The sequence below is a fragment of the Schistocerca piceifrons genome, chromosome 2 (assembly GCF_021461385.2).
Source record: "Schistocerca piceifrons isolate TAMUIC-IGC-003096 chromosome 2, iqSchPice1.1, whole genome shotgun sequence".
NCBI lineage: Eukaryota > Metazoa > Arthropoda > Insecta > Orthoptera > Acrididae > Schistocerca > Schistocerca piceifrons.
Window position 1 is genome coordinate 848,301,315 of NC_060139.1, and position 12,933 is coordinate 848,314,247.

Here is a 12,933-nt window from a genome sequence, read left to right on the forward strand (position 1 = left end):
GCACCTCCTCCTTTTCCTCGAACGGATACGGATCCTCTACATCTCCCGCAAACTTAATCCCCCTCACCCGCTTGTCTCTCCCATCCTTTCCCATCCCCGTCTTCTGCCGCGCCTGTATTCCCATGTCCCGCCCGCTCTCCATCTCTCCACTCCCCATACCCTGGCCCAAGGTGGTTTCTGTCAGCTCCCCCTACCTGATGATGCCCTCATCGCCTCCTTCTATCCCTCCTACCAACTTTGATCCTCTCGTTCCACCCCCTGTGTTTTTCCCAAGGGCACCCTCTCTCCCTCCTCTCTTCCTCCCTCCCTCCACTCCCCCAGGCTTCCCCTATCCCCCTATCTTCTTTCCTCCCACTCACCGCTCCTCTGCCGCTGGCATCTACATCATCTCCTCTCCCTCCTCCCCCACCTTCTCCCCTTTGGCAGGTCCCCGGACTCGTACACGAACAGTGAACATTCGCGCGCCGGAGATCGTCGCCAGTGTTTGTGTGTGCCTTCATGTTAGTGTTTCAGTGTTTCATCGTTTGTGCTCCATCGTTCAAGAGTGTCATTTCTGTCATCTCTGTTCGTGTCCACGTTCTGCACGTTTTTTTATTCGGACACTGCACCCGTGAACAGCTCCATGTACTTTAATCTTGTCTGTCTACAGTTGTTTATCCACCATGTTTGTCTTTCGATGTCTCTTTATGTACCGATTGTCATTTCTGTGGCCGAAGAGTGGCGTAAGTTGCCGCTGCCGGCCAACCTGTATAAGGTATGAAAATAACAATAAAGAAAGAAAGAAAGAAACAGCAACAGACTGACTGTTTTGTCGATCCGGTCGAGCGCTGCCTTCTAGCGGCAACCGACTCATTCCGACGCCGGCCTATTGGATCACCAACGTCGTCAGTTTCGCCGGCCCCGGCGTGCCTGTGCCACAGCATTACGGCAGGTCCAGACCAGTTTCCAGAGAAGCCTCTATATTTCAGTACCGTATGTCATGTTATTGTTAACCTCCTGCAATAAACCACTGCAGAGATCACTGGGTATCCCTGTTTACTTCCTGTGCCATCGAGCAAGGACACAAAAGCCGGACGTCACTCTTATAGATGTAAATGACTATCACGAAATGGTAATGACGCTAGCTGTGTTACTCCCCCAGGACATGACTTGAAGCCTTTTGTTTGGTGTACGAATTCAACAGATATGTGGCTTTGGTGTACGACAACTTTTTCAAAAATATATTATGGCGCACAGAATACATCGCCTTCTTAATTTGTTCCAAAATGACGTCAGCAGTAAAACGGGCCGGTAAAATACGTACAACTCCGTGGCATCACTCGTCGACGTTCCAGCACTGCGGTATCATTTTCTTATGATATTTAATGTTAACATGGGGCACGTGAAATTAAAGAGTGGTGAAAGTGTTTATTATTCGAAATAATTATCCTTCAAAGGAACATGCGAAAAAAAAATTCGACAACTAAGTGAATACAAGCATCAGCAAAACTATCAAACAAAGCAGGTACACGATACGTGACAACGACAGCTTGAAATGTGTGAACACTGAAAGGTATTTACAAGTCCACACTTAACCACTGCAACGTTCCTGCCTTAGTTTGTTCGAAAATATTTCTCCATTTCCACCTCCCCCAAACATGATGACATCTTACATAGCGCAAACGCACTGCACTGGTGTCGGTTGATACATGCTCTGGAAAGATTCATTTAAATTACAAATAAATTACTGTCAGTGGTGACTAGTAGCCAGGTTTATTTGCCAAAATTGGAGGTCGATATATTGTCCGGAATGTCGATGTTCCTATAATTCAGAGAAATAAGTATTGATACTGAAACATCGACGTATAGACTCCCGACTTCGAGGATCGTAGGACATCGGTAACAGAGACTCACAGTGCGGTTGAGGGCCCCGCAGCGTTCGAGGTCCCTGAGCAGGCGCACGTAGAGGCGGTCCCCGGCGGCGGGGTAGCTGAGGATGTCGTGCGACAGCGAGGCCCCCCAGAAGAGCGCCCAGAGGCGGCGCCGGCACGTCAGCAGGGCGCGGCCCAGCCGGCCCACGTACTCCAGCAGCACCTCGGCCGTCAGCCGAGACCCCGTGCACAGCTTGGCGTTCATCGGCTTCTTGTGGCCCACGTCGTCCTCGGACAGCTTCATGTACGGCCGCAGGTAGTAGTCTGTTGGCTGCAGCACGAAGCCCACCTGCCGAGCACACGTTCCCCCACTTACCACACACAACACTCTTGTTCTCAAAAGTCAAATATTTATTACCAAGCGTCCACTCCCACAGCGAACCTATCCTTGCCCGAATCAGACCTCAGAAAATTAGTTTCCAAAAAATATATAAACCTCCCTTTCCACTGTTACTTCGAGAAATCTCGTTTCATGCCATTGCTGCTTTGATTCCTACTGTAATGAACACTGATGCGCCAAAAAATAATGACCACTTACTAAATAGCATGTTGGTACACCTAGGAAACGTAATACAGCAGCAATTCTTCCTTCCATGGATTACACAAATACTTGGTAGGCATTCAAAGATATGGGCAGGACCCTCTAACCATCTCTGGACTTTGACGATCTAATGCACCAATTGGACAGAATTTGGCACGATATCGCTCAAGAGGACACCCAACAATTCTATCAATCAACGGAAAGCCGAATAACTGTTTGCATAAGGGCCAGAGGTGGACCAACCCGTTGTTCACTTCTCCTGAACAAATCATCCAATCCCTCTTCTAACAATACCACTTGCAAAGTAGGTTAGAAATCAGATTAATTATGTTGCTCACGCAGCATATGTTCGCTTTATAGGGCAACAACGAAGTTATTGACTGTGGATGGTATCGTCAGAATTGACTGTGAATGGTATCGTCAGAATGGAAATAATGAAGTCACTGGAAAAAAGTCATTAATTTTGGCACTTATCTTGAATGGATTCCCACGTAGATTTCGTCGAAGTTGTTATGGCTCATCTTGTTGATTCTAGGGTGATTCCACTTTTACTGCTAGAAGGTCCAGATCTGTATTTTAGCAATATTTGAAGACCTAACAAATGCGTTTTTCAGAAATTTGTTAATGATCAAACAATCCCAGATCAGAACAATGGTATGGTAGAAATAATTTTTGACTTAGTGTTCACGATCCCCATTTTTATTAAACTTCTTGTAAATTCACATATACTTCTTCATAATTGTCACATCATCGAGAAAACAGTTTTGTATCAATCTTCATATATTTAATTTCCACTTTAACCGAACACAAGACTTGACTGTTCTTTTACAAAGCGAAATAACAACTTAACTTCTGCAAAGTGAAACAAAGACTGCTCTGTGCGCATTTGCGCCAAAACGGTTACAAGTAAGTCAAAGATTATGACGGTCTCACAGAAATGAATACGCACAAGAACCATATCACTGTAATATATCGATACATCGGAGTACCTATACATTAATAAAACCAAATGTGAATATTGTCACAAAAACATGTCTGTTACTTCGCAGAAAAGTAGTACGATATTACTGGTATTGAGAACTGGGGTTGGAGTGCCGTAATGGTCATGTAAATAAAGAACCATTACATTCTGAAATTGTAATCATTTCTTTGCTGTACATGTACATCACATCTACCGATTTCCCTTCTATTCGATAATTTCTTCGTGATGCGTCTTTTTTTGTCTTAGAGTGTATATAATCATTGTTACTGAACGTGCACAACCTGTTTAGAGAGCTTGCAGATAATAGGTTTAAAATGTATGGCAAGAAACTGAACAGAATGAAATATACCTTGAGGTAGCTGAAGATGCCCATCCAGGGCGCGTCCTCGCCGAAGGCGCTGCGGTAGCCGGCCGCGTGGAAGGTCTTCCAGAGCCAGGGGCAGTCGTCGAAGGCGACCTTGTCGTTCGGCCAGCACGCATTGCGCAGCTCCGCCTCCGACATGCCCGCCAGCACCGGCACGAGATTCGGGAAAGTGTTGTCGCCCACCTGCCAAACAGCCAGACTACTCCAGTAGATCACCTTCCCAGCGTCCACTTCATCCTCCGATGAGGCTCCAATTGAGCCACGATGAATTTCTACTCTGCAGGTTTGTGCTTAACTATACTACTGCTAGCCATCAAAAAATTGGAAATCTGTGGTTAGGTCTTATGGGACCAAACAGCTGAGGCCATACGGACCGTGACAAGGCGCCTGAGACCGCGCGGCTAGCGATCAAAAGTTTAACACCATTAACGAAAGCGAATAACAAAATATCACTGTGTGTTCGCATACAGCTCAGAGGGGAAGAACACAGGCTTCAATCTGTAAGTCATTTGCGGATATATAAGCTGCGAAATTAAGAAGACATAGCTGCTCTGGTTACTTAGTTACATGCTCCATAGATCGCCTGAACGATTCTTCTATCGATATAAGACATTATGGAAATGAATGCTCCAAACCAGCTGCAATAAGGTAAGGCGTTTTTTAATATTATACACGATAGGCCTGTTTCGGCTTATTGCCGTTACCAAGTGACCTGCGAAATAACATTAGTAAGATTATCTGTATATGAATTGTGGCTGTTTTACGTTTACATTTGCGCTGTCACTTACGTCTAGCTGGAAGTGACGACCATATTGCCTCTATTGTAAAGTCTGTCTGTCAGTCTCAGTAAGTAGTTCTTGTAGTAATCTAAACGTAAAAATACGTTTTTGTCAGATATTTTGACAGTTGAGTTTTGACAGTTCTTTACTATGATGCTAAATGTTTACAAACTATATACGGCTTAACAGAGATTATTACGTTAGCTATCGTTGTTCTTATATTCCTTTAAATTTTATCTATGGTCCATGTAACTTTTGTTTACCATATGGCTATGTCTTTTCGTGTTGTATTATGTCAATAAAGTTTTCTAGACAGTATTTATGTTTAAAATCCGGGTGTTCGTTTAGAATTTCCTGTGGATATTTCCTTGTATGAATATAAATTTCCGGTTCTTCGAGATTGTTCATAGTAAGTCCTTTCGGTATTTTGTGTAGTATTACAAAGTCAGTTTCAATTTTCTCCGCTTTGTAGTGTTAAGTTTTCTGTTCTTCTTTTTATTTTTTCTTTCTTTTACAGCCTACCAATTTTCAAATAGGAATTCGTCTATGGAGTAGAAAAAGTTAACCAGAAGAAATGATTTCAGATTAGATTTAAAACTTCCTTTGATATGTGTCAATGTTTTACGTTCTTGGACACACGGTAAAAAGTTTTCTTGGTGTATATTAAACTCCTTTCTGAACCACTGACAACTTTAATAATGGCTACTACTACTAAATACTTCGTCCGAACAGGCCTTGGAAGGGCCAGCAGAACCGACCGACCGCCGCGTCACCCTCAGGCTATAGGAGTCACTGGATTCTGATATGGAGGGGCATGTGGTCAGCACACCACCAGTGTACGTTTTCGTGGCCAGAGCCGCTAGTTCTCAATCAAGCAGCTGCTCTATTGGCCTCACGAGGGCTGAGTGCACCTCGCTTGTCAACAGTGCTCGGCAGACTCGGATGGTGACCCGTCCTGGTGCTAGCCAAGTCCAACAGCGCTTAACTTCGATGATCTGGCAGGAACCGGTGTTACCACTGTGGCAAGGCCGTTGGCTTTTAATAATGAGTAAAACAGGCAGTTTTGTTCTTCTAGTGATCTTGGTATGGAAATCGTTCTTTTTCTCAAGTTGTGATGGATTCTATGACGAATTTCACTAGCGAATACGCAAGGGCTAATCAACAAAGACTGACGGAGGCGTTTATTAATCCATTTCACGTTTAGATGATCTTTTTTAAAGTACGCCCCTCCTAGTTGAATGTACACTTCCAGTACTCGAACACTTTGTGCAGGGCATTCTTTGTAAGGTCCTTCAGAACCGCCACACTTTTCTTGAGCACTGTTTCAAAGTTCTCAAATGGAATGCCCCGAAGCTTTTGCTTTAGCGATGAGAATAAAAAAATCACAGGGTACAAGACTGATGCTATATATGAGGCGGATGAGGTACACAGCTAGTGATCAGTTGGGCTAGAAACTGCACGACATGATTTGTGGCGTGAGAGCGCACATTGTCATGATGAATTCGCCACCCAGTCCGAGAAAGTTCTGGTCGTTTTCTTGCAATATGCTTCCTGAGTTTAGCCGATACTGACGAGCGGTATGCCGCTGTAACAGCAGTAGCAGATGGAACGGCATGCTGGTAAATCATTCTACGACAGTCAAAAAAAGTGATCACCATCTCTTTCCCTGCTGAAGAAACAACTGTCGCCTTCTTTGGTGTTGGAGAACCTGGCAATTTCCACACTGTGCTGGCTTGTTTCCCTACAGCATCATAATGATACTGCCATGCCTCATTATTGGTGATAATCGATTCCACAAATACTTCGCATCCATCAATTAAGAGAGGCAGCTCCTCAAGGGTTGTCTCCATTCGTGCGGCCTTTTGTTCGGGAGTCAACACACTTGGCACCCAACGAACACAAGTTAATCGTAAAGCCAGTACCATATGAAATTCTCAATACTTCACTAAGGTCACGTAATGTTATCCACCGATCTTCACGGACTATCTCAGCACCTGTGTTGATGTTGATTTCAGTCATAGCAGAAGCCAAAACATCAGACCCACCTTCCTTAATACAAACACATCGGCCTTCTTAGAATTCCTTGAGCCGCCTAAACAATGTTACACGATGTAGTGCATCTTCGCCGTACGCTTGCTGCAGCTTTTCCTAAGCTACAGTGGCTCCATGGTTTAAATGAACACAGAATTTTGTTGCGCAGCACTGTTCCTCTCTCGTCACATCGATTGTTTGGTATACGAAATACAAAGAGCATGTACAAAACAGAGCAATATACCAATCTACCGATACGAGATTAGGAGCCTATGGATATTATACATAAAAACCCGCTCTTTTCAAATATACATGGTACAGATAGGAAAATGTCACGAATGCTCCAGGAAAAACTGAATTTAAGTCTTTGATGATCAGCCCTCATATGCATTGCGGCGACACAGTTAAAGCGCCTAACTCGTTGAAGAGGTGATGGCTGTAGATGAGCACTACAAGAATAACTTAATTGTTTCAATAGCTCAGTAATACACTTCTTCGAGTCCAAGTTTTAATCATTATTTACACCAGACATTTGAAGCATTCTACCATATTTACTGATTCCTGCTCAACTGTTGTATCAGTTGTTGGTATGACTATTCGTTGTACCAAACTGTATTTAGTGCGTTTTTTACAAAATGTAGGAAGAGTCCATTTTGTGAGACTCACTTTATAAATTCTTGGAAAAAATTATTCACAATCTCTTATGTTGATTTCTCTCCAATAGGATTTATTATAACACTAGTATCGTCTGGAAAAATACCCACTCTACTTGTTGAACTTAATGTGGAAGGTCAGTCACACGTAAGAAAGAAATTGAACCGTGTGAGGACTCCCTTTGTAATTTCTCCCCAGCCACTAAATCTTTCTTCCCTTCCAACTCTGTCGGAATTATTCAACAGTTGTGTGTTTAACGATTAATTCTATAAAACTTAAGTTTTTTTAAGAGAATAACGTGATCTACACAGAAACCTTGGAAAGAACACAAAAAATATTAATTGGCGGTATTTTACCATATAAGGCTTTTAATACTTTACGAGTGAATTTATAAATAGCAATCGCAGTCGAGAAATCCTTTTGGAATCCAAAGTGTATTGTACTAAGTGAGCTGTTTTTACTCAAATATGAGGCTACTCTTGAGTGCGTCACTTTTTCGAATATTTAGGAAAGAGACGTCAGTAACGAAATTGGACGATAATTATTGAAGTCTTTGTTGCCACTTTTCTCACGAAGAATTTAACTATTGCATATTTTGGTACATCTGGGAAAAATTCCTTGGGCCAGTGATTCATTACGTATGTCACTAGGGACATTACTTATGAAGTTGGAAGAACTTTTCAAAATTCGATTTTAAATTCCATCAATACTATATGAATTCTTGTCTTTTAGAATTTCTTGTAATTCTATTAATTTTGGTGAAGGATGTTGATGCTACTTCTAGATACTTAAAGCTTTGTGGCATGACATTTTTAATATATCCTCTTCCTGCTTTGAGTAAACCATTTAATCCTCGCAACTTGTGAATTATCAATCACAATAGTGTCATTTAGCTTAATTTCTATGGTATCTTATTCACTGACTGGTTGTCGTGTCTCCCATTTGGCAATAACGAATACAGTTAGAATCATATTATTATCATTGTTAATTTGGCAGGAAATACAAACTTCACGTCATTTTAATGACTCTCCTTGAAACATTACAATACTATTAGTAGAATGCAAGTAAAATCAGATCTTGACTTCTTCTGGCCTTATTTCCCTCTTCCTCTTAGATGAGATTTTAATTTCCTTAGTTACCAATCGTTTACTTGTTTTTTTTTTTTTTTTAGTGGTTCCTCTGGATAACTTCAGACTCTGGGTACTTTCAATTTCTAACACAAATTACTATGGAATACATTTGATTTAAGATTATTATCTCTTTCTATATACACTCCTGGAAATTGAAATAAGAACACCGTGAATTCATTGTCCCAGGAAGGGGAAACTTTATTGACACATTCCTGGGGTCAGATACATCACATGATCACACTGACAGAACCACAGGCACATAGACACAGGCAACAGAGCATGCACAATGTCGGCACTAGTACAGTGTATATCCACCTTTCGCAGCAATGCAGGCTGCTATTCTCCCATGGAGACGATCGTAGAGATGCTGGATGTAGTCCTGTGGAACGGCTTGCCATGCCATTTCCACCTGGCGCCTCAGTTGGACCAGCGTTCGTGCTGGACGTGCAGACCGCGTGAGACGACGCTTCATCCAGTCCCAAACATGCTCAATGGGGGACAGATCCGGAGATCTTGCTGGCCAGGGTAGTTGACTTACACCTTCTAGAGCACGTTGGGTGGCACGGGATACATGCGGACGTGCATGGTCCTGTTGGAACAGCAAGTTCCCTTGCCAGTCTAGGAATGGTAGAACGATGGGTTCGATGACGGTTTGGATGTACCGTGCACTATTCAGTGTCCCCTCGACGATCACCAGTGGTGTACGGCCAGTGTAGGAGATCGCTCCCCACTCCATGATGCCGGGTGTTGGCCCTGTGTGCCTCTGTCGTATGCAGTCCTGATTGTGGCGCTCACCTGCACGGCGCCAAACACGCATACGACCATCATTGGCATCAAGGCAGAAGCGACTCTCATCGCTGAAGACGACACGTCTCCATTCGTCCCTCCATTCACGCTTGTCGCGACACCACTGGAGGCGGGCTGCACGATGTTGGGGCGTGAGCGGAAGACGGCCTAACGGTGTGCGGGACCGTAGCCCAGCTTCATGGAGACGGTTGCGAATGGTCCTCGCCGATACCCCAGGAGCAACAGTGTCCCTAATTTGCTGGGAAGTGGCGGTGCGGTCCCCTACGGCACTGCGTAGGATCCTACGGTCTTGGCGTGCATCCGTGCGTCGCTGCGGTCCGGTCCCAGGTCGACGGGCACGTGCACCTTCCGCCGACCACTGGCGACAACATCGATGTACTGTGGAGACCTCACGCCCCACGTCTTGAGCAATTCGGCGGTACGTCCACCCGGCCTCCCGCATGCCCACTATACGCCCTCGCTCAAAGTCCGTCAACTGCACATACGGTTCACGTCCACGCTGTCGCGGCATGCTACCAGTGTTAAAGACTGCGATGGAGCTCCGTATGCCACGGCAAACTGGCTGACACTGACGGCGGCGGTGCACAAATGCTGCGCAGCTAGCGCCATTCGACGGCCAACACCGCGGTTCCTGGTGTGTCCGCTGTGCCGTGCGTGTGATCATTGCTTGTACAGCCCTCTCGCAGTGTCCGGAGCAAGTATGGTGGGTCTGACACACCGGTGTCAATGTGTTCTTTTTTCCATTTCCAGGAGTGTATGTCTGATCCCATACCATCTCGCTTAGCTTTCTCTTAAAACGCTGTAGCCTGTTTTCATTAATAAGCATCATGATCAGATATTCCATTAATAATTAAGTACACATCAACTGCTTCAACCTGAGCACTGTCTATCAAAATGTTATGAATCAGTGTCCTTCCAGCTGGCAGCAATAACACCTCTTATCTCGCGTAAAGCCGAACTGAGCCTGGATGGCAGATACTGTGGGCTAACAGAATGGATTGAGTAAATTACTGTAACTCAGATAGCAGTACATCTCTGAAAGCATTTAACTAGCTTGTGTTTCAATGGAAGAAATAAGAGCATCGCCTTATTTCATTTCTGTTCATCATAAACATGCACCGCGACATCAAGAGGCAAGTATGTGGCACAAAAACATATTGTTCACTTGTATGTAGGTCTAATGTTAGACCGATATGAGAAAGTATAAGATAATGCATTACGAAGAGGTAAAGGCCGTAACGGTTTCCCTAATATGTGCTCGGTACCACAGCTCCTCTATGCAGTGGTTCCTCACGCTACCTGATGCCTTGGTCTGAGATGGTCATATAGACCGAAGCTGCTAACCGGAATCAGTAACAATAATTTATTGCGATCTGGGGTCCTTTTTATTAAAACATTAATTATAATCGCCACGTTACGTAACGATGTAAGAAACTGTCGTTTTAAGTGGCGCCAAGGCGAGGGCCTACCTTGTTGTAGCCGAGCATCTCGATGGCGCCCAGCCTGCGTAGCTCGGCGAGCGTGCCGTTCATCTGGCGGTGGAAGTTGAGCCTGGAGACGGCGTCGATGCCGACGATGAGCACCGAGGGCCGCTCAGAGAAGGACTCGTCGTCGTCGCCTACGTCGGTGAGGTTGACCACGCGCTCCTCGACGCGGGGCTTGAGCGGCACGAAGGCGTGGTAGTCGCGGAACACGACGCTGCCATTGGTTGGCGAGCGGCATTCCACCTTCACGAACTCCTCCCCGGACACGTCGGTGCCGCTCTCGAACGGCACGCACTCCTCAGCCATCCTGCGCAGTAGCAACAGTTACGCGGCTTCGGGATCACGCTCATTATTTCCCCATACAACCGTAAGGAGGTACTGATGCAAAACTGTACCGTAGTGATCATGTATCCCTGGCAGAACTGCCGAAGTTTCCCACCCCCCTCTCCTCTTGCTCCCCAGCCCCACCCCGTAAAATCATCTGTATGAAAATTTTGCTACACATTTTTATTCCTTTTTAGTTAAGATTGTTAAAGGTGAAGCATTTTAAATAAATTATATTTGTTCAGAATATTGCACACGACAAATGAAATGTATCGTTGTAGTAAACAAATTACAAGTTCTATAAACTTCATAAAAAGAATGAGAGTAAAAACAAGATATTTGTGCTGTTTTTTATGGCATATTCGTTTTACTGTGATATATAACAAAGACCAGATTTCATTTGTTTTTTATTAGTAACTAATTAGAAATAAAAGAAAATTGGCTATAATAAAGAGCTAAGAAAATATGCTTTTCCAAAAGGTTTATAACAGGTTTTTCTTTACAGTTTCTTGCTTTGAGAGAGGAAAAGTAGTTGATTATACGGGCTGTCCCAGAGATGTTGCGGCGACAAACTTCGAGAGATTATAGAGGATGTCTTCAGGAACAAATCGAGGACAGGAACCTGTTTCCAGAAACGTCATCCAATGACGGTACAGAGCGTTGAAGTTACAAGCGGCGCCTGCCACTAGGCCACCCCTTCGACAGCAAACGTGACTTGGTACACTGATGGACCATAGGCGGAACGTCTTGCAATGTTGCTTGTTATTCAGTGATCGCGACCGATTACCACGATCGCCAGTGGAGAAGATGGATTTAGCTCCCGTGCAGAGACGCCTTGCTCCTATGAATGCGCCGGCCGTGGTGGCCGTGCGGTTCTAAGCGCTTCAGTCCGGAACCGCGGGACTGCTACGGTCGCAGGTTCGAATCCTGCCTCGGGCATGGATGTGTGTGATGTCCTTAGGTTAGTTCGGTTTAAGTAGTTCTAAGTTTTAGGGGACTGATGACCTAAGATGTTAAGTCCCATAGTGCTCAGAGCCATTTGAACCATTTGAACCTATGAATACGTGTCGTGTGTAGCTGTTGGATGACCTCGAACTGAGCATCTGGAAGGAATGAGCAGACCTGTCTATACAAGTGCAACAACACAGTGTTGCCAGATTTCTCGCAGTGCTGGAAGTCTCATTACTTATTTCACACGCCTCATTTTCTATCGACAAAACGGCTAAATTTTGACTGTCTACTTCCACTCACAGTCGACTCTTAAGACTGAGCAAGGTTAGCAAACTGGACTCGCATTAGGGAGGAAGACGGTTCAAATCACGTGCAATCCAGATTTAGGTTTCCCGTGATTTCCCTAAATCGCTCCTTTTTCTGAAAGGGTCGCTGCGGATTCCCTCCACACCCATGAAACATTCCGAGCTTGTGCTCCGTCTCTAATGACCTCGATGTTGATGAGACGTTAAATCATAATCTTCCTTCCATTCATGTCGACCTTAAGTAGTTTTCTTCATCATCTTTAACTTACTTGAAGTGTGTTCAGAAGACGCTGATGTCGCTGGATGATCATAAATATCATAAAAAATACGAGTATTCCTTTGCTTATATAAGCATCTCTTAACCCACGCTTTCGGAAAACCTTCAGAATGATGAAATGGGATGCCGTGTCAGTTATCTTCATCAGCTCTTTCAACTGCAACTTAAAATCAACCATTTTATTTACTGACTCCGCAGCATCAATATCTCTACTGGAAATTTGTCAAGGTAAGACGCAAAGCTTACATTTGCGACGTTTCTCAATGTGAAATTAAAATCGGATGAAATGGAGTGATGCAAGTGAGATCTGCTTTCCACGTCACTTTTTTATTGTATCAAATTGAAGCGCTCAAGTAGGGTCTCGCTCCAACCCTCAGCTACAGTAATCGGCGAA

General features: G+C 44.4%; 1 protein-coding gene across 1 annotated transcript in view; it reads right to left on the reverse strand.

Annotated features, from left to right (window-relative positions):
• Window positions 1-12,933, reverse strand: part of LOC124776579 — a 349,622-nt gene that overhangs the window by 39,692 nt on the left and 296,997 nt on the right. The window contains exons 5-7 of the mRNA XM_047251626.1: window positions 10,668-10,989; window positions 3,783-3,980; window positions 1,894-2,199 (exon numbers count right to left, since the gene is read on the reverse strand). Coding sequence (XP_047107582.1) covers window positions 1,894-2,199; window positions 3,783-3,980; window positions 10,668-10,989 — 826 coding nt within the window. The remainder of the gene's footprint in view (window positions 1-1,893; window positions 2,200-3,782; window positions 3,981-10,667; window positions 10,990-12,933) is intronic.